General features: G+C 41.7%; 2 protein-coding genes across 3 annotated transcripts in view; one reads left to right on the forward strand and one right to left on the reverse strand.

Annotated features, from left to right (window-relative positions):
- RUVBL2 (RuvB like AAA ATPase 2) overlaps positions 1-27,551 on the reverse strand; it is a 615,067-nt gene that overhangs the window by 237,932 nt on the left and 349,584 nt on the right. The gene's annotated exons all lie outside the window — the stretch shown is intronic.
- Positions 1-27,551, forward strand: part of MYBPC2 (myosin binding protein C2) — a 116,540-nt gene that overhangs the window by 73,245 nt on the left and 15,744 nt on the right. For both annotated transcript variants that reach the window (XM_070767283.1, XM_070767282.1), the window contains exons 13-27: positions 91-196; positions 890-1,056; positions 1,146-1,311; positions 2,542-2,648; positions 3,699-3,728; positions 5,672-5,814; positions 9,275-9,434; positions 10,014-10,118; positions 10,716-10,904; positions 11,643-11,777; positions 12,950-13,117; positions 14,422-14,510; positions 17,157-17,352; positions 21,694-21,833; positions 24,142-24,301. In XM_070767283.1, the coding sequence (XP_070623384.1) occupies positions 91-196; positions 890-1,056; positions 1,146-1,311; positions 2,542-2,648; positions 3,699-3,728; positions 5,672-5,814; positions 9,275-9,434; positions 10,014-10,118; positions 10,716-10,904; positions 11,643-11,777; positions 12,950-13,117; positions 14,422-14,510; positions 17,157-17,352; positions 21,694-21,833; positions 24,142-24,301 (2,061 nt within the window). The remainder of the gene's footprint in view (positions 1-90; positions 197-889; positions 1,057-1,145; positions 1,312-2,541; positions 2,649-3,698; positions 3,729-5,671; positions 5,815-9,274; positions 9,435-10,013; positions 10,119-10,715; positions 10,905-11,642; positions 11,778-12,949; positions 13,118-14,421; positions 14,511-17,156; positions 17,353-21,693; positions 21,834-24,141; positions 24,302-27,551) is intronic.

A 27,551-nucleotide genomic window follows, 5' to 3' on the forward strand; every position in this document is an offset into this window, starting at 1 on the left:
AAAGACGGTGATGATTTGCAGAATAAAGTTGAAAGGCGTAGCCATGTGTGAGCAATATCCCCATTATACATTCCCTCCTTATGTACCTAGAGCCACCTGTGCTGATCATGAGTGGTCTGGATGACCAGCAAGTATATGTGGGAGACAAGGTAGTGTTGGAAGTAGATGTATCTGAGGAAGGAGCCCAGGTAATGTGGTAAGTTCCCAATTCAACCTTTTCAATTTTTTTCGTTCTCTCTTTTTAAAAAAATTTCTAGCCAATCAGCTGTCTTCTAAATCAGTGTTTCCCAACCTTGGCAACTTGAAGATATCTGGACTTCAACTCCCATAATTCCCCAGCCAGCGCATACGCTGGCTGGGGAATTCTGGGAGTTGAAGTCCAAATATCTTCAAGTTGCCAAGGTTGGGAAACACTGTTCTAAATAATCCCAGACTCTGGTATTGACTACCGAGTTATATCTTCAACTTACCAACTCATGTTTCATGTTGATTTGTTTTCATCTTTCTTTTTTAAATTAAGCAAAAAACAATAACAGAAGAAGAAGAATATGATAAAAAATTAAAATGCCTGCTCTTTTCAAATGTTATAAAATTGTATGATTTAAATTTAGGAAGCAAGAATAATAATGACACATTTGTAGGTAATATAAAGTTAGAAAAGGAAATGTTGCCTGGAGATATAGAATCATAAAAAGAACAATCTTAGGAAATGTAATAAGATTGCTTGAAAATATGGCTAATATTTTGGAAAAGTTACATTTTATGCCCGTTATGATGCTGGCAAGACTCTTGCCTTTCCTTTTGTTTTACTTGCATCATATACATTGCTATGTCTCTCCAGTCATGTCTTTTCTCCATCTTTTCCCCTCTTCCCTCTCTTCATCTCCAGGTCAAAGGATGGTGTGGAGTTGACTCGTGAAGACACCTTCAAGTACCGCATCAGAAAGGATGGCAAAAAGCACATGCTCATCATCAATGAGGCTAGCAAAGAAGATGCTGGGCGCTACCAGATTGTAACCAATGGGGGCCAATCAGAGGCATATCTTGCTGTTGAAGGTCTGTACGGGCCAATACATTCCATCAATGGAAAGGGAATTTGGAGGTTTTTCCCAGTGAAATTTATGTTTTTAAATCTTACCATCCAGACAAGCCGCTCGAGGTAATTCAAGGTATTGCTGATCTGACAGTCAAGGCTACTGAACAAGCAGTCTTCAAATGTGAAGTGTCTGATGAGAAAGTGACTGGCAAATGGTACAAGAATGGAGTTGAGATCCGGCCCAGTAAACGCATCACAATGACTCATAAGGGCAGGTGAGCATTTGGAGAAAACTGTAGAACGTAGACAGAGTGGATTTTTTTTTAAAAAAAAAAACATTAACTAGTCACAGAAAAAGAAAATTATGGTGCAAATACATCCACTCTCAAGAAAATAAAATTCAACACATAAAATAGGGGAACACCCCCCCCCCCAAGTATAATATATTGTTATAATAATTAACAGTTACAGTTTTACAGTATATATCCTTATTTAAAGTAAATTTTATTCAAGATATTCATTTTAATACACTTATATAACTGGCATTATTTTATACCCTGCCATGTTAAATGGAAATGAGCTCTCTAATTCATTTGTCCATACAAAGTCTATAGGTTCATGGATTGCATGGATGGAAAGTGCAGCCAGATTTTCAATCCTTTGAATAACTAGGATCGTTTTTTAATCTTTCTAATAATGCAATATTTGCCTTTGATCTATATGTACTTATCAAATTTGGAGATAGACCATCTCACCTTACAAAGGGGCTCTGGGTGGTGCATATTTAAAACATAAGAACCATATAAACATTATAATACAATTGGAGGCACTTAAAACAAGTATAAAGTTATTAAAAAGATTTTTGTTTGAGTATAAATTTCACAGTGCAGACTTGGGCAAAATATCATTTTTCTATCCAACAAACTTCACTATTACATCCATCCATCCACCCACCCATCCATCCATTTATGGAATAGTTTTATATACCACTATCAACAACTTGGGTGCTCTAATTTCTGAAGGAAGGGGAGAATAAACAAGACAATAAAGACAAAACCAATATTTATTTTAAGGGTGTGGTCCCTGATTTATTTATTTTTTAATGCAAATGTGTTCATACAGTTTGATACACACTGGTTTCTTATAATTTTTTTTATAATTTTAAGTGCTAAATACATTACACTCAACAAACTGAGGTTTCACAAAACATCATTTCTGATGATTATTTCAGTGTTGTTTGCTTTGGGGTGGAGACTAGAGTTTGAATGCTGCACGAAAAACAACAGTTTGATGCAATACTGTATATGCTATTTCACCTCTAAACAGCCAATTTGTTCATTTGGATGAGAAATAGACCACAAATGATCTATTTTGTGATGAGGGAGAATCAAAGTGCTGGGCCATATGTCAGAGATTATCTGAATTAGAACTCCAACCGTGCAAATTAGATGATGATGATCCATCCATTCTGATTCTTTCTTCATAATTTCAATTTTATTGTGCAGGGTCCACAAGCTGGTCATTGATGATGTGAGACCTGAAGATGAGGGAGATTACACCTTCGTCCCTGATGGATATGCTCTTTCACTTTCTGCTAAGCTCAACTTCTTAGGTCAGTTCAGGGAGGGACTTGTGTAGGAAGCTCAAGATTCTCCACTAAGTGCAAAACCCTTGAGATACTCATGATCATCACAGTTATAATTCATGTGTAAAAGAGTGGCTGAATAGTGTGTATTTATGGTATTCATCCAGAAATACACTAAAACATAAATTTCATATTTTCTAAATTACTTCCACCACATATTTGGCCAATGGGATGCATTAGTGCATTGCATGAAATTCTTGGAAAGATTCTTCTCTATGCAAATATATTTGTTTGTTTCTCATTTTGGATTGCAAGGATTGCTGCTCAGTTTGCCAAACTGAATTGCTATGAGCCTAAAGAAATGACCTGGGCCACAAATTTATCAGGGGCTAAAAAAACAGAACCCCACCCTCCCAATCTTGTCAACAGGGATTTTTCCAAAGTAACTAATGACAAAGTGTGTGAATATTGTAAAGGGAAATGAATTAAAGAACCGTAGCTAAAATCCTGCAGCAAATTTTATTCCATGTTTGTAGAAAATGCACCAAAACTCATTAGTCTAAATTAGGAGGAGACCACATTTTTGCATATAAGAAATTATTTTTTTTAATTTCTGTTGCCATTGTTGTAGCGAGAACCACTGACAGTTAAATTGTGAAGTCACTCAAATGTATGGAGTTAAGTTTTCTAGGATTTTTATTCCTTTTGACTTTTAAATTATAGTACCCGCTTCATTTTTCAATTAAAAAGAAAAGCAAAGTTATGCCCATTGCTGTTAATTTTTTGTGGGTGGGTGGGACTTCAGGAGCTTTAAAAAAAGAATTCAGATTAAAACTTTTATGCTAACTAAAAAAGCCTATTCTTTGACTTGCTTGTGGATGTAATTTTTTGGATATGATTGACTTCAGTTTGTAAGGAAGTTTATAGTCCTCTTACTTCACAGGGGACACTATTTTGGGGAATGACACAACACCCTAATTGTATAGTGGCACAAAAAGTAACAATTTAAATTTATAACTTCAAATTTTGCCCAAAGGTTTCACTGTGGTTTTTTCTTCTGTTTCTTTTCCTTTCTAGAGATCAAGATTGAATATGTCCCCAAGCAAGGTGAGTGAAATCTTTCAGTCTTTGAAGAATGTTGGCTAGGAAAGGAACCTCAGAATTCTTTTCAAGACAGCAAAATTCAGGGTTGTTGACAACTATTTGAATGGGTGAAGTGAAGAGCTCTCTTCCTTTTTATTTCCCTACACAAAAGAATCAAATAATGCTAACAGAAGCAGAGATGTCATATGGCATTTGGTGGCTGCATGCCAGAGGAACGCAGCCTAAAATTTTTGCTAAGCCAAAGTATCTCACCTGAACAGGTGGAAGTGAGTCACAGTGTTCATGGGGTTAAGGCATTCCCCATATTTGGATAGGTTACAACATCTGGGGCGTTTTAATTTAGAAAATAAAAGAAACCCAGTGATAACATGATCTCATGAAGCTGAATGGTGGAAGCTTCAGGGAAAAAAATAAAAATAAAAAGGACCCAAGATGTTAAGCTAATGCTATACTCATAAATTCAGGAGTCCATTGGTTAAGCCAAGATTCAGGAAGGGAGCAATGATATCGAGGACTGAGTCAAAACTGGGTCCCAAGAGGGTGGAGCCAGCAAAGAAAAGGAAAGAATAGAGGACATCCCATCCTGAATGATAGAGAACATGATCTCATGAAGCTGAATGGTGGAAGCTTCAGGGCAGTCAGAATAAAATATTTCATCATGTAACAAACAGTTACATGCAGACCTTGACTTCTAATCATATTAGTGACTGGTTCAATTATCTTTCTGACATGGTTGTTAAGCAAATCACATGGTTACCTACTGAATTTGCTTGTCAGAAGGCAGCTGGGAAAGTTGCAAATGGGGATCACACGATCCCAGGATCTTGCAACCATCATAAATATATGTTGGTTTCCAAGCACCTGATTTTTTACCATGTCCATGGGGACACTGCAACAGTTATACATGTGAGGACCGGTCATAAGTCACCTTTTTCAGCGCCATCATAACTTTGAATAGCCACTAAACAAATGGTTGTCAGTTGAGGACTACTTGCATATTTTGACTTTCATTGCTATAGGATGGAGGGACAGTAGCCAGCTTGCATGGGTTAGGTGAGAAGAAGACTTATCTGTAATTACAGGTAGTCCTCAACTTACAACTATAATTGAGTAACAAAATTTCTGTTGTTAAATGAGACATTTGTTAAGTTTTGCCCCATTTTACAACTTTGCTAAGTGAATCACTGCAACTGATAAATTAGTAACCTGGTTGCTAAGTGAACTTGGCTTCCTCACTGACTTTGCTTGTCAGAATGTCGCAAAAGGTGCTTGGATACAGCAAGAGTCATAAATATGAACCAGTTGCCAAACAATTGAATTTTGATCACGTGACCATGTGGGTGCTGCAAAAGGTTGTAAAATAGGATTGTCGGATTTTTCAGTGTCATTGTAACTTTGACCAGTCACTAAATGAACTGTTGTAAGTTGAGGTCTACCTGCATTTGTGATGACAACTGACCCTCTCCTATACAGGAGATGGGAACTATATTCTTTGTGGCCCTTTCAGAGGCATCCAAATGGCCTAAGGATGCTGGATTAAATACATTTCTTCAAAGGTTGCAAGGCTCTTCTCTTTTGATAGATAATGTGTGCAGTTCCTATTCATGGAATGAAAACCATTATCTTCATTAAGCAATAGTTTTTCTTTTTTTGGCTATGAGCTGTTGACACAAATTAAGCAATGCTCCAGCATGACAAGCAGCTCTCCATAAAATGCCATTTCTGTGTGAGATCATAGGCAGGCAACTAATTGTCAAGAGAAAGATTATAAATGACAACCCCCAGGAAAGGGGCTCCAATTAAAAAAGAAATAAATCAAATCAGCCCCCCCATGTTTGCTCTCTGAAGAGCTGTTAATAGCTGTTGGTATCGTTCCTGAAAATATTGGGTAATGCATTACTATTGTGGAGGAGAAATTGTTTCACTGTCCCTTCTGGTTTTCCCAGAACCCCCCAAGATCCATTTAGATTGTGGATCAGGAAAAACAAATGAAAACACTATTGTCGTTGTTGCTGGGAACAAATTAAGGCTCGACGTGAACATCACTGGAGAACCTGCACCAACAGCAACTTGGATAAAGGGTAATCAAGTAAGTATTTGTTGGGTCCAAGTAAAACATTTTAAAGCTTCCATTTCAAAATCAGGGAGGCTAAAGCAAAGAATGCTGAGTGATTTGTAACACTGCCCCTTGCTCAAAATTAACTTCTTCCAAATGTGGGAATCTGGGGGGATACTGATGGAAATAGCAGGTCCATGATCACATCACACTTAGCAAATTAAAATGCTCAAGGTGGCACCTGTTTTGCCCATCCCAGGTCTTCAACCATAATTTCACAATGGAAAATCATGTATCCAATTAAATCTTAATTTAATAAGGCCGTGCCATAAGTTTAAATGGAAAGGAGTCATAATTGTAGAGCAAAACTAGAACAATGTGAGGTTGTTTTGGAAGGTTCTTTGGGTTGTCTATGCCTGCAGTTGGAGACAACTGGAAGCGGCCTTGGAAATACAAACACACACACACACACACACACACACACACACACACACGGTCAAATGATGCTATTCTTGTACTGATTCATAGGGAAGTGATTTCTTCATGTTTCCATGTGTTACAAAGTACTTCATTAGTGCTTTTCACAATCCTAATTAAACTGAAAAGGACTAAAGTGACATTACTTACTATTGTTTAAGAGATTTTATTACTTGTATTTCTTAAAACATCTCTGGTAAGTCAACCTTAATACTAAAAAATGCTCATTTTCTTAAAGTGCTGTACGTGCAATTAAGTTGTCAGTAAAATAATATTTCTGATGACAGCGTCCTTTATGTGAGAATCACCACTTCCTAAGTCAGATTCAATTAATGCTAATAATTAGGATTCAGCTGATTGTTCTATGAAATGTTTTTAAAGCTTTGAATTATTTTAAAAGTTTCTTTTTTCTTATGGTGTGTGTGTATTTGTGTGTGTGTGTATGTGTATGGGTGTGTGACATATTTTTGCTGATAATGAAAATGAAGGGAGCCTAGTATAGATCTATTTCAAGCTATTTAGCTCTCATCAGCTAGCCATAGCCTTACCCGGATTTATTTATTTTTATGTGTGTGTGTAACATATTTTTGCTGAATTGAAAATAAAGGGAGACTAACATAGATCTATTTCGAGGTTGTTTCCCCTCACCAGCTAGCCATACCCTCACTGGGATTTGAACCAGCCAAAGGATCTCATCCTTTCAGCTTTGTACCAGGGAAGTGTTATATGTTTTTTCTGTCGAATCACCCTGGCATACCCAAATATGGGAGTAGCCTAATGCTTCCTTATGCCTCTCGGCCCAACCCAGGGCCATATTCAAGGCAGTTATTTTTTCATAGCAGACAAACTATATTCTGTATGTGTAACTTATTTTTGTTGAATTGAAAACGAAGGGAGACTAGTATAGATCTATTTTGAGGTTGTTTCTTCTCATCAGCTAGCCATACCCTCACTGGGATATACCTACCTACCTACCTACCTACCTACCTACTAAATTCTTCACACTTGAAGACTACTTGTTCGGTGGCCTTGACTGTCAAATCAGCAATACCTTGAATTATGTGTATATATGTATATTATATGTATATATACTGTATATGTATGTGTATGTGTATGTGTATGTGTATGTGTATGTGTATATGTATATGTATATGTATATGTATATGTATATGTATATGTATATGTATATGTATATGTATATGTATATGTATATGTATATGCACAGTATTCCCTCAATTTTCACAGGGGATGCATTCCGAGACCCCCCGCGAAAGTTGAATTTCCGCGAAGTAGAGATGCGGAAGTAAATACACCATTTTTGGCCATCCCTTAACACTTTAAACCCCTAAATTACCATTTCCCATTCCCTTAACAACCATTTACTCACCACTATTACTGGTACTCACCATTGAATAAGACACTTAGTGATCCTGATATTTATAAACATAAATATTTATTAACAATAATTATTTTTTTTGTTATTTATTTGCAAAAATTATTAGTTTGGCGATGACGTATGATGTCATCGGGCGGGAAAAACCGTGGTATAGAAAAAAAACCATGAAGTATTTTTTAATTAATTTTTTTGAAAAACCGTGGTATAGACTATTTGCGAAGTTCTAACCCATGAAAATTGAGGGAACACTGTATATGTATATGTATATGTATATGTATATGTATATATATATGTATAATGTATGTGTATGTGTATGTGTATGTGTATGTGTATGTGTATATGTATATGTATATGTATATGTATATGTATATGTATATGTATATGTATTACATTCAGTATTGGGTTCCTAACAGTATGGTGTGGTTGATGCCCTAGCACTGGTAGCGAAACGGAGCTGTGCACGGAGCTCTGTGTGAGATTTGGCTTCTGCGCATGCGCAGGAAGCAAAATCTCGTACAAGGATGCTCACATGCGCAAGGTTTCACCCATTTTTGATGGGGTTTTTGGCTTCCGTGCATGCGTGGACCAAAAAACCCACCAAAAATCAGCAAAAACCTGCGCATGTGAGCATCCTTGCATGAGCAAAAAACCGCCAAAATCTCACAAGTTCGTGCATCCTCTCATGATATTTTGCTCTCTGTGCATCCCTCCCTGTTCCAGGTTTGAATGTGTGTATATAATGTAATCAGTGAAGGGTTTTGAGTTCCCACTGCTACTGGTGTGCTCCTGGTGAACAAAGATGATGTGTTAAGCCAATAATTTTGTAATGCTCCAGGTCCACACTGTTTAAAACTGCTTAGCCTATAGTTAGAGGCCTTGAGATTTGTTTTGGTTTTTAAAGCAACGGTCCATCTTTCTGAAATGCTGAACATTCTAGTGATCTTGGAAATCTGAGCTTCTTCATATATTTTTCTTCCAGTTTGCCCATTTCTAGATCCCTATGATCAGTAATGGGCAGCCACACTGTGGGTGTGGCTTATTTTGTGGGTGTGGCTTAATGGTCATGTGAGTGGGTAGGAGTGGCTTGCCGGCCATGTGATAAGGTGGGAGTGGCTTGAACAATCATCATTGTTCAAGTGAACTGTTAAGTCCTCGACTTAGAACCTTACCAGTGTCCCTCTCTGGGCTGACAATTTGCTTTGTGTTTCCCACATTCTCCTTCCTGGGTCACCCACCCCCACCTCAGGCTGGGTAGCTAGGTGAACGGGTGCTGCCAGAAGCATAAATGCTGCCAGCGCCACTTCCACCCACGCCTTCTGCTTGCACCTCAGGCAGGAGGTGGCCACGTGAGGCTGGAGGGGAGCTGGGCAGGAGAGAGGGAAGCTTGTCCGAGGCCAGGAAGGAGGAAAGAGGAAAAAAGCAAGGAGTGCAGACGCAGCAGAAGCAGCAGGGAAAAAAAGGAGAGCCAAGCCAACACCAGTAATCAGGAAGTGACAGCCATCGATCAGCTGCAGCTGTGCATGCATCTTCATTTCTGCTAGTGGAACTGTGTTCCATCCTGTCCTCCTTGCTGCCCACCCCTGCCTATGATTGTTTCTGATCTCCTCCATCATCCCTCAGGTTTTTTCAGAAAAAGAAGGGCGGGTCCGTATAGAAGAGCGCAAAGAGCTGAGCAGTTTTGTGATAGAAAGTGCTGAGCGCTCCGATGAAGACACGTATACTATCAAGGTGACCAATCCAGTGGGTGAAGACATTGCCTTTCTCAACATCAAAGTTGTGGGTGAGTTATAGGTCAGTGGGAATGTAATGGTCCCTCTTTCTGCCCAGCCTTTCTTTACTTACCCATGTTTTCCCGAAAATAAGACCCAGTCTTATATTTTTTGCCACCAAAAAAGGCACCAGGTCTTAGTTTTGGGATCTGTGTGTCTTCCACTGACACACTTCGTGGTGGTGACGCTGACCAGCCCTGCCCAGCAAAAGCACACTGCCGGCCCACTTCTTGTTGCCGCTTGCGTGCATCACTCCCGCCCTCTGGTTCACTGTCAGAGGCCTTCATGAAAGGCCTCTGTAGCCAGGAAATGGGCTCTGGATTGCTACACAAGTGGTGGCAAATGGCTGCAGAAGTGGACTGGCAAGGCAAATGTCGGGGTTTTCAAGGCCTGGTAAGTAGGGCAAGTCCACTCCCCTATCCCCATCATAGCTTAATTTTTACCTATGTGTGGGGTCTTAGAGTTTATTTTGAGTGGTAGAGCTTATATTGAGTTCATGTGTAAAAAGTCAAGCTAGGATTTGCTTTGGGGGTAGGTCATATTTTTTTGGGAAAACACAGTAGAACATTTTTGTTCCTTGTCTTTGGCAGATGTTCCTGATCCTCCTGAAGCTGTGCGTGTCACTTCTGTAGGAGAGGATTGGGCCATTTTGGTTTGGGAAGCACCCAAGTATGATGGTGGTATGCCTATTACTGGTAAGTACTTCCTGTTAGTGTGTTGGGTGAATGAAAGAGTTGAGGGATATTTGGAAACTCAAACATTATATGCTGCTGTGTGTGCAAGGAGGAGAAAAGGAGTCTGTGTGTGGCTTAGTTCAATTGTTCTGTAGTAAAGCTGCTTGCTGTTGTGAAAGCAAAAGAGAAACTAAAACTCCTCTGCTGGTGTTTTGCATTTGGATCAGATTTCTTTTCAGGTGGGGAGGGGAGAGTAGAACTCCTTAGCATCAGAGCTTGTTAATAATAATATAAGAAATATTCATCCTCCGAGGGCCTTTTTCAAAAAATATTTCTTAGTGAGCACCTAGAAGGCAAGAGAAACATATGTGGTAAATTTCAAGTTTGTAGACTTTACGATTCTGGAGATTTCGTGATTAATGTATAAGTGATTTTCACTTTTACTGTAGATAGACAGACAGACAGATATAGATAAATATAGATATAGATAGATATAGGTGTGCATATGTATTCTCTCTCTCCACCTCTCCATCCTAAAACCATTGATTTGATAATGCTGATTATAGAATTATATTTCACTATACATCATTTCCCCCCTCCCCATTTTTTGGACACCAGGTTACCTGATGGAGCGCAAGAAGAAGGGTAGCATGCGCTGGATGAAACTGAATTTTGAAGTATTCACTGAGCTGACTTATGAGTCCACCAAAATGATTGAAGGGTGTCTCTATGAGATGCGGGTCTTCGCAGTCAATGCCATTGGAATCTCTCAACCCAGTCAGAATACCAAACCTTTCATGCCTATTGGTGAGTACAAGGGCTGGCTTGGGATGAAATACTGGCAAAGGCGAGGCAGGGGCAGATGAGACACTGAAACAGGTGGACTTGTCCTTTCCCTATTGAGCTAGACTTAACAGCCAAAGAAGCCAAAGAACTAATCATAAAGAAGAGTTGAGAATTCCAAGTCAACAGCACGAGGTTTCTGTTGGAGTTTGTGATTCTGGATATGGGGAAGATTAATTCAGTTTGCATTTTCCTAGTAACGTAATACGTTTCCATGAAAACGCATTCTGAATAACCATTAGCTATAACCATTTTCTGAGAACATATATCCAAATTGAAAAGCTGTTATAATTATTATTTGTATTTTTCTGAATTCGGCAGTATATATGTAGAGATCAAGAAATATGCCCACAGTGAAATGGGCGGCATATAAATTTAATAGATAAATAAACAACAAATTGCTTATATTATAGAATCATCTGCAAAACAGGCAGTCATTAGGGACAAGTGGGTTAAAATAAGCAGATTAAGAGATGTGCATGAATATAGAACAATATTTTTGCTTCGCTTTTAAAAACATTTTGCTGTCTAAGGTCCCAAGAAAAGAACAACCCTAGAAAAAAGGCAAAAAACTGGCAAAAGTATGTGCAGATTGTTGCTTCATTACCATTCATTAGGCACCAATAAATGATGATAATGTGTGTATAGTTGTATCTCTACTGTTATTATTTTACTAATATCGCTCCCCATTCAATTCTTCAGCTCCCACCAGCGAGCCCCTTCATCTCACTGTGGAGGATGTAACAGATACGACAGCCACCCTGAAATGGCGTGCTCCAGACCGAATCGGTGCAGGAGGCATTGATGGCTACCTCATTGAGTACTGCAAGGAAGGATGTGAGTTTCTCTAGCAGTAAAAAAAGATCTGAGTTTGTATACCTTTTTTCAGCTCTCTGGTTTAAGCAATTAATTGAAGGAGTTCTCCAGAGCGGTGGAAGCCAGATTAGCTTCTCCCTTTGGTAGTGGGAATGACTTTGGAAGTTAGGGAGAAGAGACACAGCCAGGGGTGGGCAGCAGGCAGGATGGGGGGGGGGGACATATTCCCACCGGCGGAAATGAAGATGCACGCACAGCTCCAGCTGATCGGCAGCTGTCGCTTCCTGGATTACTGGTCTTGGCTTGGCTCTCCTTTTTTTCTCTGCTGCTGTGTCTGCACTCCTTGCTTTTTTCCTCTTTCCTCCTTCCTGGCCTTGGACGAGCTTCCCTTTCTCCTGCCCGGCTCCCCTCCAGCCTCACGTGACCACCTCCCGCCTGAGGTGCAAGCAGACGGCATGGGTGGAAGCGGTGCCAGCAACATTTATACTTCTGGCAGCACCTGTCCGCCCTGAGGCGGGGGGGGGGCACCAAAGGAGAGCGCGGGAAACGCGAAGCAAATTGTCACTGCAGTGAGCGACACTGGTAAGGTTGTAAGTCGAGGACTGAACAGTTTACTTGAACGATTATGATCATTCAAGCCAGTCCCATCTGGTCACATGACCATTAATCCACACCTACAGTGTGGCAGTAAAAATTTTGGCTGCCCATTACTGGACACAGCCAAGGGAACATTCAGATAAAAGGCAGCTTAGTCCTAAGGATAATGTGGGTGTGGGCAACATCACAGAAAGGATCCTTCCTAGTTTCTTTGGCTATAAAGAGGGCAGGGGAAGAAATGATTTGCAAGGTTATCTTAATGCAACTTTACAATAAAATGGAATTAGCTCATCTGGCTGTGCTTCCTTTCTGGCCTGCCTTGCAAGGCTGATGTAGGCTGACCCAGCCCTGAAGCAGCATCCAACAGTGCCAATTGCAAATCAAGGACCAGATCAAACTTGAGCAGAATATTCGGCATTTATTTTCTTCTGTTTGCTGTCCCCTGAATACTGTATCTATAACAGCATGCATGGAAACTCCATGGGGAATACCCCTCCCAGACATACCACTGGCCTAAACACTTCAGGGGGGGAAAAGGCTTCTGACCTTCCATATATTCTTTATCTCCTAATCTAATACTTCACCCTCTTTCCCAGCCGATGAATGGATACCTTGTAATACAGAGCTTGTAGAACGCTGTGGCTTTACTGCAAAAGACCTTCCAACAGGCGAGAAGCTTTTCTTTCGGGTCATTGCAATAAATATTGCAGGCATGAGTCCACCAGCCACTTTATCACAGCCCATCACCATTCGTGAGATTGTTGGTGAGTTACTTTGAGCATTTGGACATTTTAACCATAAACATGCAGTAGCTTGTTTTCTTATAAGTAAAGACAAGGTCCAGTAGTGCAATGCGGTGACCCAATACACATCAGGTTCTTCAAAATGGTTGTCCATTATGATCTTAAATCAGTTTGAGAGTGTTACACATGATATTACTCCTAAAATTTGCAAGTAAAAGGTACATTCCTATCTTGATTAAAAGCCAGTTTTTCCTATTTTTTAAAAAGGCTTTATGCAGATTAATTGCATCCAGGTATTTCCAACTAGTTTAGCCCCTGAGTGATATTGTTTTTTAAAAAAATATTAATAGTTTTGGAATTGCATAAATCATCTTAGTTGTTCTCATTTTGGAATTGATAATAGGGATTTTCTATCCTGTTCTTACAAATATAGCGAAAAAAAGCACTCCAAGGTACTCAATAGCTCTTTTCTAGCCCTACCTTCATAAGCTTGCTATAAAGTCATTACCCATAGTAGCAGAATGTTTCTGTCTGGTACTCTAGATAGATGCATACTGTGTTCAGTTCTGGAGACCTCACCTACAAAAAGATATTGACAAAATTGAACGGGTGCAAAGACGGGCTACAAAAATGGTGGAAGGTCTTAAGCATAAAACGTATCAGGAAAGACTTAATGAACTCAATCTGTATAGTCTGGAGGACAGAAGGAAAAGGGAGGACATGATCGAAACATTTAAATATGTCAAAGGGTTAAATAAGGTCCAGGAGGGAAGTGTTTTTAATAGGAAAGTGAACACAAGAACAAGGGGACACAATCTGAAGTTAGTTGGGGGAAAGATCAAAAGCAACATGAGAAAATGTTATTTTACTGAAAGAGTAGTAGATCCTTGGAACAAACTTCCAGCAGACGTGGTTGGTAAATCCACAGTAACTGAATTTAAACATGCCTGGGATAAACATATATCCATCCTAAGATAAAATACAGAAAATAGTATAAGGGCAGACTAGATGGATCATGACGTCTTTTTCTGCTGTCAGTTTTCTATGTTTCTATGTTTCTATCTCTTTTAACAAGCACAGCCATGATGGGAAAAAAGTTGGGCATGATGATTTTGGGCATTATTTAGTTCCTTATCTGGATGATTCTGGGTTGCCAGAATTCCATTCATACTTCTGGCTCTATACTAGTATTTCATAAAGTGTGAATATGACTCCACACATTCCCTAAGGTGCCATTTCCCCCCCATCTTCCCATCCAGTGTCTTTCAACATGGTTGGTTTTTTTTAGTTCTTTCCCCTATGTACTTTCTTTTGCCTTCATATAGAACAACCCAAGATCCGTCTCCCTCGCCATCTCCGACAGACATACATCAAGAAAGTTGGAGAGCAAATCAACATGGTAATCCCATTCCAGGTAGGCAACTGGTTAAGAAAGGAGAGACAGTACTCAGTTTCCCAGACTTTTTATGAGGTCTCTGCATTTGGTGTGAAACATGGATTAACACATTCTTTACAATGTTTCCCCCCTCCTCTTAAGTCAAATAGTATCTACATCTGATTCAGTAACATTCCTTAGCAAGTGTTATCAAGTTTAATCATTATGCCCAGAAGCCAAACCTGATCACTCCTGCTTTCTCAGGCTGATAGTTAACAGGGAAGGAATGGAGTCTTGATGGGATTTCAAATGGAAAAAGCTCACAGTTTTCCCCCTCAACTGCCGCTTTATTAATTCAATCTCAAACGGCATGCTGTGCAGTCCATAATGTTGGTGTATTGTCCACACATATTGCTTTATATATAAAGGTTCTAACTGTGTTTATGTAGAGCCTTAAAAAAGTCTTGGCCAGTAATCTGTCTCTCAAGTTGGCAACTCCAAATCTCAACTAGCAAATGCTCTGTCCTACACATTGGGAAGAAGAATCTGAACTCCAAATACGAACTGAATAATCAAATTATCACAGATAATCCCCACCACTCGGTTAAAGACCTTGGTATACTAATAACAAAAGATTTAAGTGCCAAAGCCCACTGCAACAATATAGCCAAGAAGGCTTCAAGAGTTGTAAACCTAATCCTACGTAGCTTCTGCTCTGGCAATCTCACACTACTTACCAGAGCTTACAAAACTTTTGCCAGACCCATCCTCGAATACAGCTCATCTGTTCGGAACCCATATCGCATCTCAGACATTAACACCCTTGAAAATGTCCAAAGATACTTTACCAGAAGAGCCCTTCACTCCTCCACCCGAAACAGAATACCTTATGAGACTAGACTTTTAATCCTGGGCCTAGAAAGTTTAGAACTAAGACACCTTAAACAAGATCTAAGTATTGCCCACAAGATCATATGCTGCAACGTCCTGCCTCTCGGCGACTACTTCAGCTTCAACCACAACAACACAAGAGCACACAACAGATTTAAACTTAATATTAACCGCTCCAAACTTGACTGTAAAAAATATGACTTCAGTACCCGAGTTGTCGAAGCGTGGAACTCATTACCGGACTCCCTAGGGTCATCCCCAAACCCCCAACACTTTACCCTTAGATTATTTACGGTTGACCTATCCAGATTCCTAAGAGGTCACTAAGGGGCGAGTACAAGTGCACTAGTGTGCCTTCCGTCCCCTGTCCTATTGCTCACCTATATCTCCTATACCTTTCTTCTATTCCTATATCTCTTCTTCTATTCTTTCATTGATATGTTCTATTCCTATATCTTCTCTTCTATTATTTCTTAGATATATTTTACTATGAGTATCTCCTCTATAACCTTCATCATGTATTTTACTATGTGTATATAGATATATACCCACTAAAACCCTCATTGTGTATTGGACAAAATAAATAAATAAATAAATAAAATAAATAAAGTTGGCTATTGCATATGCAGTATTTGCTGGTAGAACATAGTCTTCCTCCCTGCTTCTCAATCTTTCTTCAGCACACCTCAGATTCAGCAGTGTCCTCTCTGTGTGTGTGTATGACTGTGTATGCATGTGTGTGTGCATATGTGCGTGTTAAAATCTGATCAGCATGTCATCTTAGTCAGTCCCTACTACTTTTAGATGTTGGTATTGTACTAAAAAGGTTCTGATACCATATTGGATACTCTGCAGACTTTGCAGATGACACTGTTCAAGATTCTCTTGATTAAACAAACCTGAATACATCACTATTTTTAAATCCATCTTGGGATAACCCACCAACATTCTTCTTTTCTAAAAGAGGTTCAATAGCTAACAATGTTTAACGCCATTTTCAGTTGCCAGTCCTACTCTCTCCTCCATCAATATTCTACTTTCCAGAATTTCATTTTTTAGTGTCTACCTCTGTCAACTCAGCACTGCCTCTATTGGGAAATATTCCTGAACTGAACCTCCCATTTTCACTTTATACTCAGAAAGATTTGTAGGGAGTCCTTCTCTAGGCATGGCACTCTTGGAGGAACGTAGATGTAAAATTCTGAATAATAGCAAAAAAAATAAAAAAGTTGGGTAACATTCTCAAATTTCTAATTCTCTTCTCAACTCTCTTTCTCTTCTTGAAAAAGCTGTAGAGTTTTTCACCAACCTCTCCCTTTAACAATATCTAGAGGTGTTTGCTAACATTCTCAACCATTGGCCCCCATTAGAAAATATCAGGGAGACTCTGATTCACTAAGACACAATCTCCATTATAACTAAGTATTATTTGGTTACTGTAATGAGGAATATATAACCTTCATTCTAAATTACATGGCTGTAACCATCCTTTAACTCTTCAGATGGCTTCTTTGGCATTTTGTAGTACATTTGTTTAAAAAAAAAAAACACAATACACCGGTGAATAATATAGCAAAGCAGAAAAAACTACGCCAAGTTGCAATGCAAATCTCATCCACTTTGGACACTAATTCCACCTTATTATTACTGATTTTGAGTCAGCAAATCTCTCTGAATGTTGTACAAACTCTAATTTGTTATTTCTGGGGGTCATTGACATTCCCTTGGAAAATGAAATGAGTTCTGCTAAGTGGAAGACCTCGGTGCTGATGCTAAACGTTTTATCCACTCCAGGGTAAACCTCGTCCTAAGGTCACCTGGTCAAAAGATGGGCATCCTCTCGATCCCAAGGAGATCCACATCCGTGACTCTGATTTTGATACCATCCTCTTCATTCGCAAGGCTGAGCGACATCATTCAGGCATCTACACCCTCTCAGTTCAGATTGAGAGCATGGAAGACAAAGCTGATATCAAGATCCGTGTTGTAGGTAAGGACCACTTTGCTTTTCATAGACAAAACTGCAGACTAACAGAAAAAAGGAAGACAAGAAGGAAGGAAGATAAAGAAAGGGAAAGAAAGAAAGAAAGAAAGAAAGAAAGAGAAAGAGATAAAAGAAAAAAGAAAAGGGGAGGGAGGGAGTTGTTTGCTGTTTGGGTCAGAAGACAAAGTGTGTGCACAGATGGACAGTCTCAAATGTTCATTACTGAGATATTTATATGAATCATAGTTTCAGTAGAACCTGTTTGCCTAAACCAGTGATGGTGAACCTTTTTTTCCTCGGGTGCTGAAAGAGCATATGCCCACACCCATAATTCAATGCTTGGGGTGGGTGAAAACAACTTCCCCTGCCCACCGGAGGCCCTCTAGAAGCCAGAAAAGGCCTGTTTCCCAACTTCTGGGGGGCCCAGTAGGCTTGCGTTTCGCCCTCCCCAGACTCCAAAGGATTCCCTGGAGATAGGGGAGGGTAAAAATGCCCTTCCCCATCCCCCCAGAGGATCCCTGGAAGCCCAAAACGCCCTCCGAGAGCCTCTGTACAAGCCAAAAATCAGCTGGCTGGCACACCCGTGCATGTTAGAGCTGAACTAGGGCAATGGCTCATGTGCCAGCAGATAGGGCTCCGTGTGCCACCTGTGGCACCCGTGCCATAGGTTCGCCATCACTGTCTTAAACATTTTTGTGCAAACTTTAATTTCTTTAATGCTAATTATTTTTCACATCCAGCCCCATCGAACATCTAGTATTTATAATGCCTATGTGGCCTTCTTATCCCTATGTAAACCATTTCCATCTGTTCTCTCACCATACAATTAATACCTGCATTCTCTTTCACTGGGTACTATGAGAACAACAGGTATATGCCACTTACATCAATGACTTGAGGGCTTCAGTATGCTGGGGAAACAGCTTACTGAAAATGAGTCGGCCAAGGAAACTTTGGGGAGGGTGCCAGGAAATTCAATGAGTGGTCTCTTTTGGTGAGCTGCATGAATTATGGGGAGGTGATAAGCAGACTGCCTTATTAAAACCCACAAGCAGTGCAAGCTCCTTTAATAGCTGTTTAAAGACATTCACTAACGAAAGCTAAACTTAGAGTTCCAGCTTCTTCTTACTATCTTGTAATTTGAGCCTTGAACCAGTCTTACACAAACCACCTGTCCCCTTGCAGGTAAAATTATCTCCGCTTTCTAATGTGTATCTTTCTCTCCGAAGCACAGGGAGAGTTTATGCAGACACGGGATATATGAACCTGCCTTCTATTTTGGCTGGGGGTAGTCCACTCAGACCAATAGAAGTTTTCAAGACCTCTGGCAGGAAAATGTCTTTGCCATTACCTGCTACTTAATCTTTTAATAGGAAATGCCAGTAGGTGGAAACTGAGACCACCAGTAGGAAAAGCAGGGGCTCTGCAAAGGATTACAGAGGTTCTTCTTTTTTTAAAGTACAAATCATTACAAATACAATTCTTTCCAGGTCATTAAATAAACCCTTTATTGGATCTCAAAGATCCGGTTTTTATCCAATTTTAATTTATGTATATTATAGCATGCACTTGGACCTTCTTATTGCCGTGGTTGCTCTTGAGCATACAGTTCACGGAGGATAACCACAGTACAAAGAGAATTGCTGTTGGGAATGTTCATTTAGAACCTTCTACCTTCCAAAGAATTGGGGACTCAGAAACGGTTTGGCAGTCTAGGAGAGAAGACTCTTTTCTCCTTCCCTTCCCTTCCTTTCTTTTCTTTTCACTGCAGCTGCTAAACTGTTAATAAGACTTAATAGCATAGACTTAATAGACTTAATCCATAGCCACTCCATTAGTTTCCTTGCCTCTGCGGGAAACCCAGATGCTTGGCGCTCTCAGGTCTGCAAGAGACAGAAAGCATTACACGGCTTTGTTCAGTAAGCATTGAGGGGTGGGGGACATGTAAGAGGTGCAGAGCAGTCCCGATTTCTCTGACCTTTGGGTTTCTTCATCTCATCTGGAGGCATATCACATCTCTCCAGTGTACCTACTTACTATCCCCTGGATGTTTTTTCCTTTGCTGAATGCTTCCCCCTGTCTGTCACCTTCCCTTACCAGCTCTCTTCCTGCCCCCTTGCAAGAGGCTGAGATCATATTCCTTAGCTCTATATTTAAGCATTCTTCGTGAGTTAAATCAAATGTCATTCCTTCCAGTACAGTCCAGAGAACCTCCCTCCCTCCCTCCCTCACCATCCAAATCCCCTTTTGCCTCATGGAAGATTTGAAGGGAAATAAATGTAGGGTCGCCCCACTGATTTTTCTGGAGTGTCCTTTGGACAAAGAATAGATGTGAGATGGTACGGTCCTTATGGCGGCTCTCCATCCCTGCTGGCTGTAACAGGCTCTACTTTGGCTTGCATTTGTACAGAGCGAAGGAATAGCTTTTCCTCATCGATTTTGACTTCTTAAACTATTGACTGGCACAGCCTAGCAGACAGTGCAGGCATTACAGAGCAGGGAGGGTCTCCCTCAACCTAATGGTGAAGCTCTGCAAATGATTCAATTCAATTCAATTTATTAGATTTGTATGCCGCCCCTCTCCGAAGACTCGGGGCGGCTCGCAACAATAACAAAAACAATATTCCAGCGAAAAACAAATCTAATATTAAAAAGCACATAAAACCCTATCATATTTTAAAAAGCAAACAACATATACTTACCCAAACATAAATATAAAAAAGCCTGGGGGAAAGGCGTCTCAACTCCCCCATGCCTGGCGGTATAGATGGGTCTTGATCTTCTGATCCTCCTAGCAGCCTGCTTGGTTTGAAAGGGGTGGGAGTGAGGGAGAAGACAAAAAAAGAGGAGAAACAGGCAGGCAGGCAGGCAGGCAGGCAGGCAGATATGGTGCCGACTTCATTTAAAACAGGACATACAGAGATTCCCCTGCAAAACCAAAATGTATATGGGTGAATAGCAAATAAATTTCAAAGGACTAATACACTCTAATGCACAATTAGAAATGTAAATTGCTATAAGACTTTTAAAAGCTATCTAAATGATATACAGTGAACCCTCGATCATCGCGAGGGTTCCGTTCCAGGACCCCAAGCGATGATCGATTTTTCGCGAAGTAGCGGTGCGGAAGTAAAAACACCATCTGCGCATGTGCAGATGGTGTTTTTACTTCCACCGCCGCAGCGCGTTGCTGGGGAGCGCGCGCGCGTTGCTGGGGCCGCTCCCCAGCTGGGGAGCGGATCTGGGGTTTCCCCAAGCGTGCGCGAGTTGCTGGGGCCGCTTCCCAGCTGGGGAGCGGATCTGGGGTTTCCCCAAGCGCGCGCGCGTTGCCGGCTCCGCTTCCCAGCTGGGAAGCGAAGCTAGGCTGCCCCAAGCGCGCGCGCGTTGCTGGGGCTGCTCCCCAGCTGGGGAGCGGATCTGGGATTTCCCCAAGCGCGCGCGCGTTGCCGGCTCCGCTTCCCAGCTGGGAAGCGAAGCTAGGCTGCCCCAAGCGCGCGCGCGTTGCTGGGGCTGCTCCCCAGCTGGGGAGCGGATCTGGGGTTTCCCCAAGCGCGCGCGCGTTGCCGGCTCCGCTTCCCAGCTGGGAAGGGAAGCTAGGCTGCCCCAAGCGCGCGCGCGTTGCTGGGGCTGCTCCCCAGCTGGGAAGCGAAGCTAGGCTGCCCCAAGCGCGCGCGCGCCGCCCGCCCGCCCACGCTGTTGCCGGCTCCGCTTCCCAGCTGGGAAGCGGAGCTAGGCTGCCCCAAGCTCGCGCGCGCCGCCCGCCCGCCCACGCTGTTGCCGGCTCCGCTTCCCAGCTGGGAAGCGGAGCTAGGCTGCCCCAAGCTCGCGCGCGCCGCCCGCCCGCCCACGCTGTTGCCGGCTCCGCTTCCCAGCTGGGAAGCGGAGCCTAGGCTGCCCCAAGCTCGCGCGCGCCGCCCGCCCGCCCACGCTGTTGCCGGCTCCGCTTCCCAGCTGGGAAGCGGAGCTAGGCTGCCCCAAGCTCGCGCTCCAGCCCACCGCCGCTGGGGTCTTACCGGGGCAAGAGGGGGAAGACCCAGGGAAGCCTCTGCCCGGCGGGGAAACTCCACCATCTACGCATGCGTGGAAGGGCACGCATGCGCAGATGGTGGAGTTTACTTCCGGGTTGAAAACTAGCGAAATAGCCCTTTCGCGATCCTTGAGGACGCGAAACTCGAGGGTTCACTGTACTGTACTTTAAAAATGAAGATATTCCCTTTACTACCCCCACCCCATCAATTCTTTCAGTCCTATTGTGTTCATTTTGTAATTTTGAATGTACTAAATAGCCTTATGCCTGGGCTCTTCTGTTTCTATAATGTGTCTCTTTGTCTATCTCTCCCTCTGCAGAAAAACCAGGCCCAGCACACAATGTTCTGGTGAAGGAGGTATGGGGCTTCAATGCCTTAGTAGAATGGGAGCCTCCCAAGGATGATGGGAACTCAGAGATCACTGGCTACTCCATCCAAAAAGCTGACAAGAAAACCATGGTAATGTCAATTTTCTTTATAGCTCCCTTTGCTAATTTATGGACATGTTGAGCTTTTCTGGCCCTTATTGAAAAAGTGTTAGCTATGTGGTTGACATGATGGCACATAAGGAAGCAATAAATTTCTTGCAGGATGTAATTAGAATGGATTTGGGTGTTAACAATCGTATTGTGTGTATGCTTAGCCAGGTACACTGACTACTGGTCTTTTCCAGATCCAAATCAAAGTGCAATGTTTGGTTTTTAAAGACTTTTGGGACTTGAAACAGAGTCCATATGTTTCTACCCATAAATTAACAGCTTCAGTGGAGAATTTCCTTTAAGCTCCTTACTATCAAAAATGGTATAAATAGAATGAATAGAAGACAAGAGCTATCCAGACTGTTGATCATTTCAAACTCACAATCTCTCTCATATGCATACACCTCAACTGGTCACCTGAACACATTATAAAAGAGAGGCATCTATAGATAGATAGATTCTTAGCACATCCTCGGTTAACATTCATTTAAGCATATGTAGTTTGCACGCAGCAGGCTTATTGCTGAGATTATCAGAGAAAGTACATAGCTACTACCACTGCAGGAGTTCCACTTACCAAAATAATTCTCTGTCAAAATTCAGTTCAGTTACAGCTAAACGATCAAGCAGTAATTCCAAGAACGCTGTGTGAACAGCATCCAAAGATCTAAATTATGTGCTTTGGGGATTTAGAGTAATTGCTGCTTTCTGCCCAGAATGATATCTTAAGAAAGAGTGTCCTTTTCAGACATGGTGTATCAACTCGTGCCATTGATTTATTTTAGGCACTGTGTTATGGATCCCAACAAGGATTCTGAGTAAGGGGATATGATACAATAAATTTCTCTGCTGGGATAATCTATGGACAGAAAAAGAGATTCGCTTTTGGAACCTTCCTTTTTTGAATAAGGAAACATCAGATACAGTTGTCATTCTATTCATTTTGCTTTCAGGAGAAAAAATTAGATGTGTTAGGGCAGATGAAAAAAAAATTGGGTGGTCTGTTTGAGAAGTACCTCTTTCCCTGTCCATTAACCTTATATGTATGTTGTTGCGTAGGACAGCTTTTGATGGTGTAGGCCAGTGATGGTGAACCTTTGCATTGGACGGGGAATAATACTCGGACACGAGCTGGATGAAAACGGGTCACTTTATTGAATTACAGAAAGAGACCTGCAGAAGAAACTAAATGGGGCGGAATACCTGACATAACATACCTGGGCAACTAATGGGCGAACTCCTTGCTTGGTAAGAGTGAAGCGTGACACGTCTTCACCCAAACCTAAAGCCACGCCCAGCGTGTGGGAGGGCTCAGCCCCATGACCCAGAAATGGAAATGACGTGGATGAGCCCCAAGCGTTCCTCCCTCCCACCACTCCATCCGGGGAGGAAGCATGAGTTGTGTGAAGAAGGAACCCATCACCTTTTAAAAGATGCCCAAGGGAGAACACACAGTTGCAACTGACACCCTTTTCCGCCCCGTTTCTGCCAAATAGTGACCAAAACCAAAATAAATTCAAATCAACCTATTTACAAACCGATACCCCTAACCCTTAGAAACCTCACCTGGGGAGGGCAAAAACAGCTTCCCCTGCCTCTTGGAGGGCCTCTGGAGGCTGAAACGGCCTGTTTCCCAACTTCTGGTGGACCCAGTAGGCTCATGTTTTACCCTGCCGAGGTTCCAAAGACTTCTCTGGAGCCGGGGAAGGGTAAAAATGCCCTCCCACATTCCCCCAGTCTCTCTGGAAGCCAAAAATGCTTTCGCAGAGCCTCTGTGCCAGCCAAAAATCAGCTGGCTTGCACACTCATGTACGTTTGAGCTGAACTAGGGCAACGGCCCGTGTGCCAGCATATATGGCTCCGCGTGCCACCTGTGGTACCCGTGCCGTAGGTTCGCCATCAGTGGTGTAGGCCAAGATGCTCTGTTAGTTTGTATTCCTGTGCATAACTCAATTATGCTCTCAATTTAAATGGATATTTAATGTCTCATTCAAAATATGATACACCCATGCTGCTGGATTTGAGGGTTATCCTGTAATTTCTGCTGTGGAAGATCTGGGTATCATCCTCCTTCTCCTCCTCTCTAGACAGGACATTGTTGTATAGCATCATGTCAAAACCTGCCAGTTGGGATTTGGTCATCAGTAGCAAATGTATGATATCTGTTTAAAATCTTCACTAGTCTAAATGCAGTGATCAATAAGACATTTCTATGTTTAGCTCCAAACTTATCTCATTCCTTATCTCCCTGTCATCCTTTTTCTGTCTGTTCCTGATCTTATCCTCAGGAATGGTTCACTGTATATGAACACAACCGCCTTACCCGTTGCACCGTGTCTGATCTCATCATGGGCAATGAATATTACTTCCGGGTCTACAGTGAGAATATCTGTGGACTCAGTGAGCAACCTGGGGTCTCCAAAAACACTGCAAACATCCAGAAAACTGGTAAGCTCATTTATTTATTTATTTATTTATTTATTTATTTATTTATTTATTTATTTATTTATTTATTTATTTATTTATTTATGTATGTATGTATGTATTTATTTATTTATTTATTTATTTATTTATTTATTTATTTATTTATTTATTTATTTATTTATTTATTTATTTATTTATTTATTGATTGATTGATTGATTGATTGATTGATTGATTGATTGATTGATTGGATTTGTATGCCGCCCCTCTCTGGGGACTCGGAGCGGCTCACAGCAACAATAAAACAGTGTACAATAGTAATCTAATATTAAAAAACGATTAAAACCCATTAATATAAAAACCAAACATACATACATACATACCATGCATAGAATTGTAAAGGCCTAGAGGGAAAGAGGATCTCAATTCCCCCATGCCTGACGGCAGAGGTGGGTTTTAAGTAGCTTGCGAAAGGCAAGGAGGGTGGGGGCAATTCTAATCTTTGGGGGGACTTGGTTCCAGAGGGCCGGGGCCGCCACAGAGAAGGCTCTTCCCCTGGGTACCACCAAGCGACATTGTTTAGTTGACGGGACCCGAAGAAGATCCACTCTGTGGGACCTAACTGGTCGCTGGGATTCGTGCAGCAGAACGCAGTCCCTGAAATAATCTGGTCCAGTGCCATGAAGGGCTTTATAGGTTATAACCAACACTTTGAATTGTGATCGGAAACTGATCGGCAACCAATGCAGACTGCGGACTGTTGGTGTAACATAGGCATATTTGGGAAAGCCCATGATTGCTCTCGCAGCTGCATTCTGCACGATCTGAAGTTTCCGAACATTTTTCAAAGGTAGCCCCATGTAGAGAGCGTTACAGTAGTCGAGCTTCGAGGTGATGAGGGCATGAGTGACTGTGAGCAGTGACTCCCGGTCCAAGTAGGGTCGCAACTGGTGCACAAGGCGAACCTGGGCGAACGCCCCCCTCGCCACAGTTGAAAGATGTTTCTCTAATGTGAGCTGTGGATCGAGGAGGACGCCCAAGTTGCGAACCTTCTCTGAGGGGGGCAGTGATTCTCCCCCCAGGGTAATGGACGGACAGATGGAATTGTCCTTGGGAGGCAACACCCACAGCCACTCCGTCTTGTCTGGGTTGAGTTTGAGTTTATATACCTAGATGGCTTGAAAAAATAACGAGGCCAAAGTAATTGGCAGAGAGGACTCAACGTTTATCCCAAATTCAGGAAGAGCAGATATATCCTCTCTTTCAAACATTGATTTATTTAGTTAACTTTTACACAGTCATTATTTTTGCACCCCAGAGACGTAAAAACCCAATTTTTATAAATCCATGATGTCTATCACAACACTCTACCGTCTCGGGATATGCTGACCAGGTGTTCCTTCCGTTGATAAACAGGGGCATGGAAAAATGGCATTGAACCAGCAGTCCACCTGCCACCTTTACTCATTCTGTGCTTGATTTGTGCTTGATTTAAAAAGAGATCATGAATCAGCCACTGTGAAAGTTAAGCTACAAAGTTGCCCTTCACTTAGCATAAGTAGTTTGTGGAAAAGGAGTGGCATCACACAACCCTAACCCTCAAGGGGATGGGAGAAAGCCAAGGAGTAGGGCAAGCTGAAAGTTTCTGTCAATGGGGACCCATCTGCCTGCAAATTCCATCACTACTGTTAGAAAATGTCTTCACAGAAAATCTTCCTACATGTTTGTATCAGTTATTAATGGGCTCAGCTGTCAAAGGGTGGTAAGAGCATGAGTGCAGGGGGATGGAGTGCCAACTTTGAGAAAAGGGGATGCTTGTATAAGAGAGGAAGAAGGTAAAGTGTTGGTTATGACCTTTAAAGCCCTACATGGCAATGGACCAGATTACCTCCGGAACCTCCTGCTACCGCACGAATCCCAGCGACCGATAAGGTCCCACAGAGTTGGCCTTCTCTTGGTCCCGTCGACTAAACAATGTTTTTTGGTGGGCCCCAAGGGAAGAGCCTTCTCTGTGGTGGCCCCAGCCCTCTGGAACCAACTCCCCCCAGAGATTAGAACTACCCCCACCCTCCCTGTCTTTCATAAACTACTCAAGACTCATTTATACCGCCAGGCATGGGGGAGTTGAGATATTCCTTCCCCCTAGGCCATTACAAGTTATGCATGGTATGTTTGTGTGTATGTTTGGTTTTATAATAGGGGTTTTTAGTTGTTTTTATTATTGGATTGTACATGTTGTGTTTATTATTGTTGTTAGCTGCCCCGAGTCTGTGGAGAGGGGCGGCATACAAATCCAATAAATTATTATTATTATTATTATTATTATTATTATTATTATTATTATTATTAAATGGTAATTCAAAGGAGGTATGATTTAAAAATCCTGGGTTTTCTAGAACCTCTTGAGAATGCTTGAGAAATTGACCCACGGAACAGATAATAAATTAATTTTCTTTCTACCAGCCTGCATATTTGCAAATTAGGTAAATATTCTTGGGTCAGGGAAACATATTTTTTAAAAATTATAGCACACTTGGCAAAAAAATTCATCCTGAGGATGAAATACTAATATGTACTTTAAGATGTCAGTTACAGGAATATTTATGCATTAAAAAAAAAAAAATCACATGTCACTGCTAAAATAGGCTTATGTAAAGAACAAAATCAGCAAAATTGATCCGGGAATGGTTCTTATATGCATCTGATCAAGTCCAATACCATTCAATGGGATACTTCAGATCGTGCAGAATGCAGCTGCGAGAGCTATCATGGCCTTTCCCAAATATGCCCATGTAACACCAACACTCCGCAGTCTGCATTGGTTGCCGATCAGTTTCTGGGCACAATTCAAAGTGTTGGTCTTCACCTAAAAAGCCCTTCATGGCACCGGACCAGGGTATCTACGAGACCGCCTTCTGCCGCATGAATCCCAGTGACCAGTTAAGTCCCACAGAGTGGGCCTTCTCCGGGTCCCGTCAACAAAACAATGTCATTTGGTGGGGCCCAGGGGAAAAGCCTTCTCTGTGGCAGCCCCGGCCCTCTGGAACCAACTTCCCCCGGAGATTAGAATTGCCCCCACCCTCCTTGCCTTTCGTAAGCTCCTTAAAACTCACCTCTGCCATCAGGCATGGGGGAACTGAGATATTCTTTCCCCCTTGGCCTTTACAATTTATGCATGATATGTTTGTTTGTAGGGATGTTTGTTTTTACAATAAGGGTTTTTTAGTTGCTTAGTATTGGATTTATATGATGTTTTTTATTACTGTTGTTAGCTGC

Source organism: Erythrolamprus reginae, chromosome Z (genome assembly GCF_031021105.1).
Source record: "Erythrolamprus reginae isolate rEryReg1 chromosome Z, rEryReg1.hap1, whole genome shotgun sequence".
Lineage (NCBI taxonomy): Eukaryota > Metazoa > Chordata > Lepidosauria > Squamata > Dipsadidae > Erythrolamprus > Erythrolamprus reginae.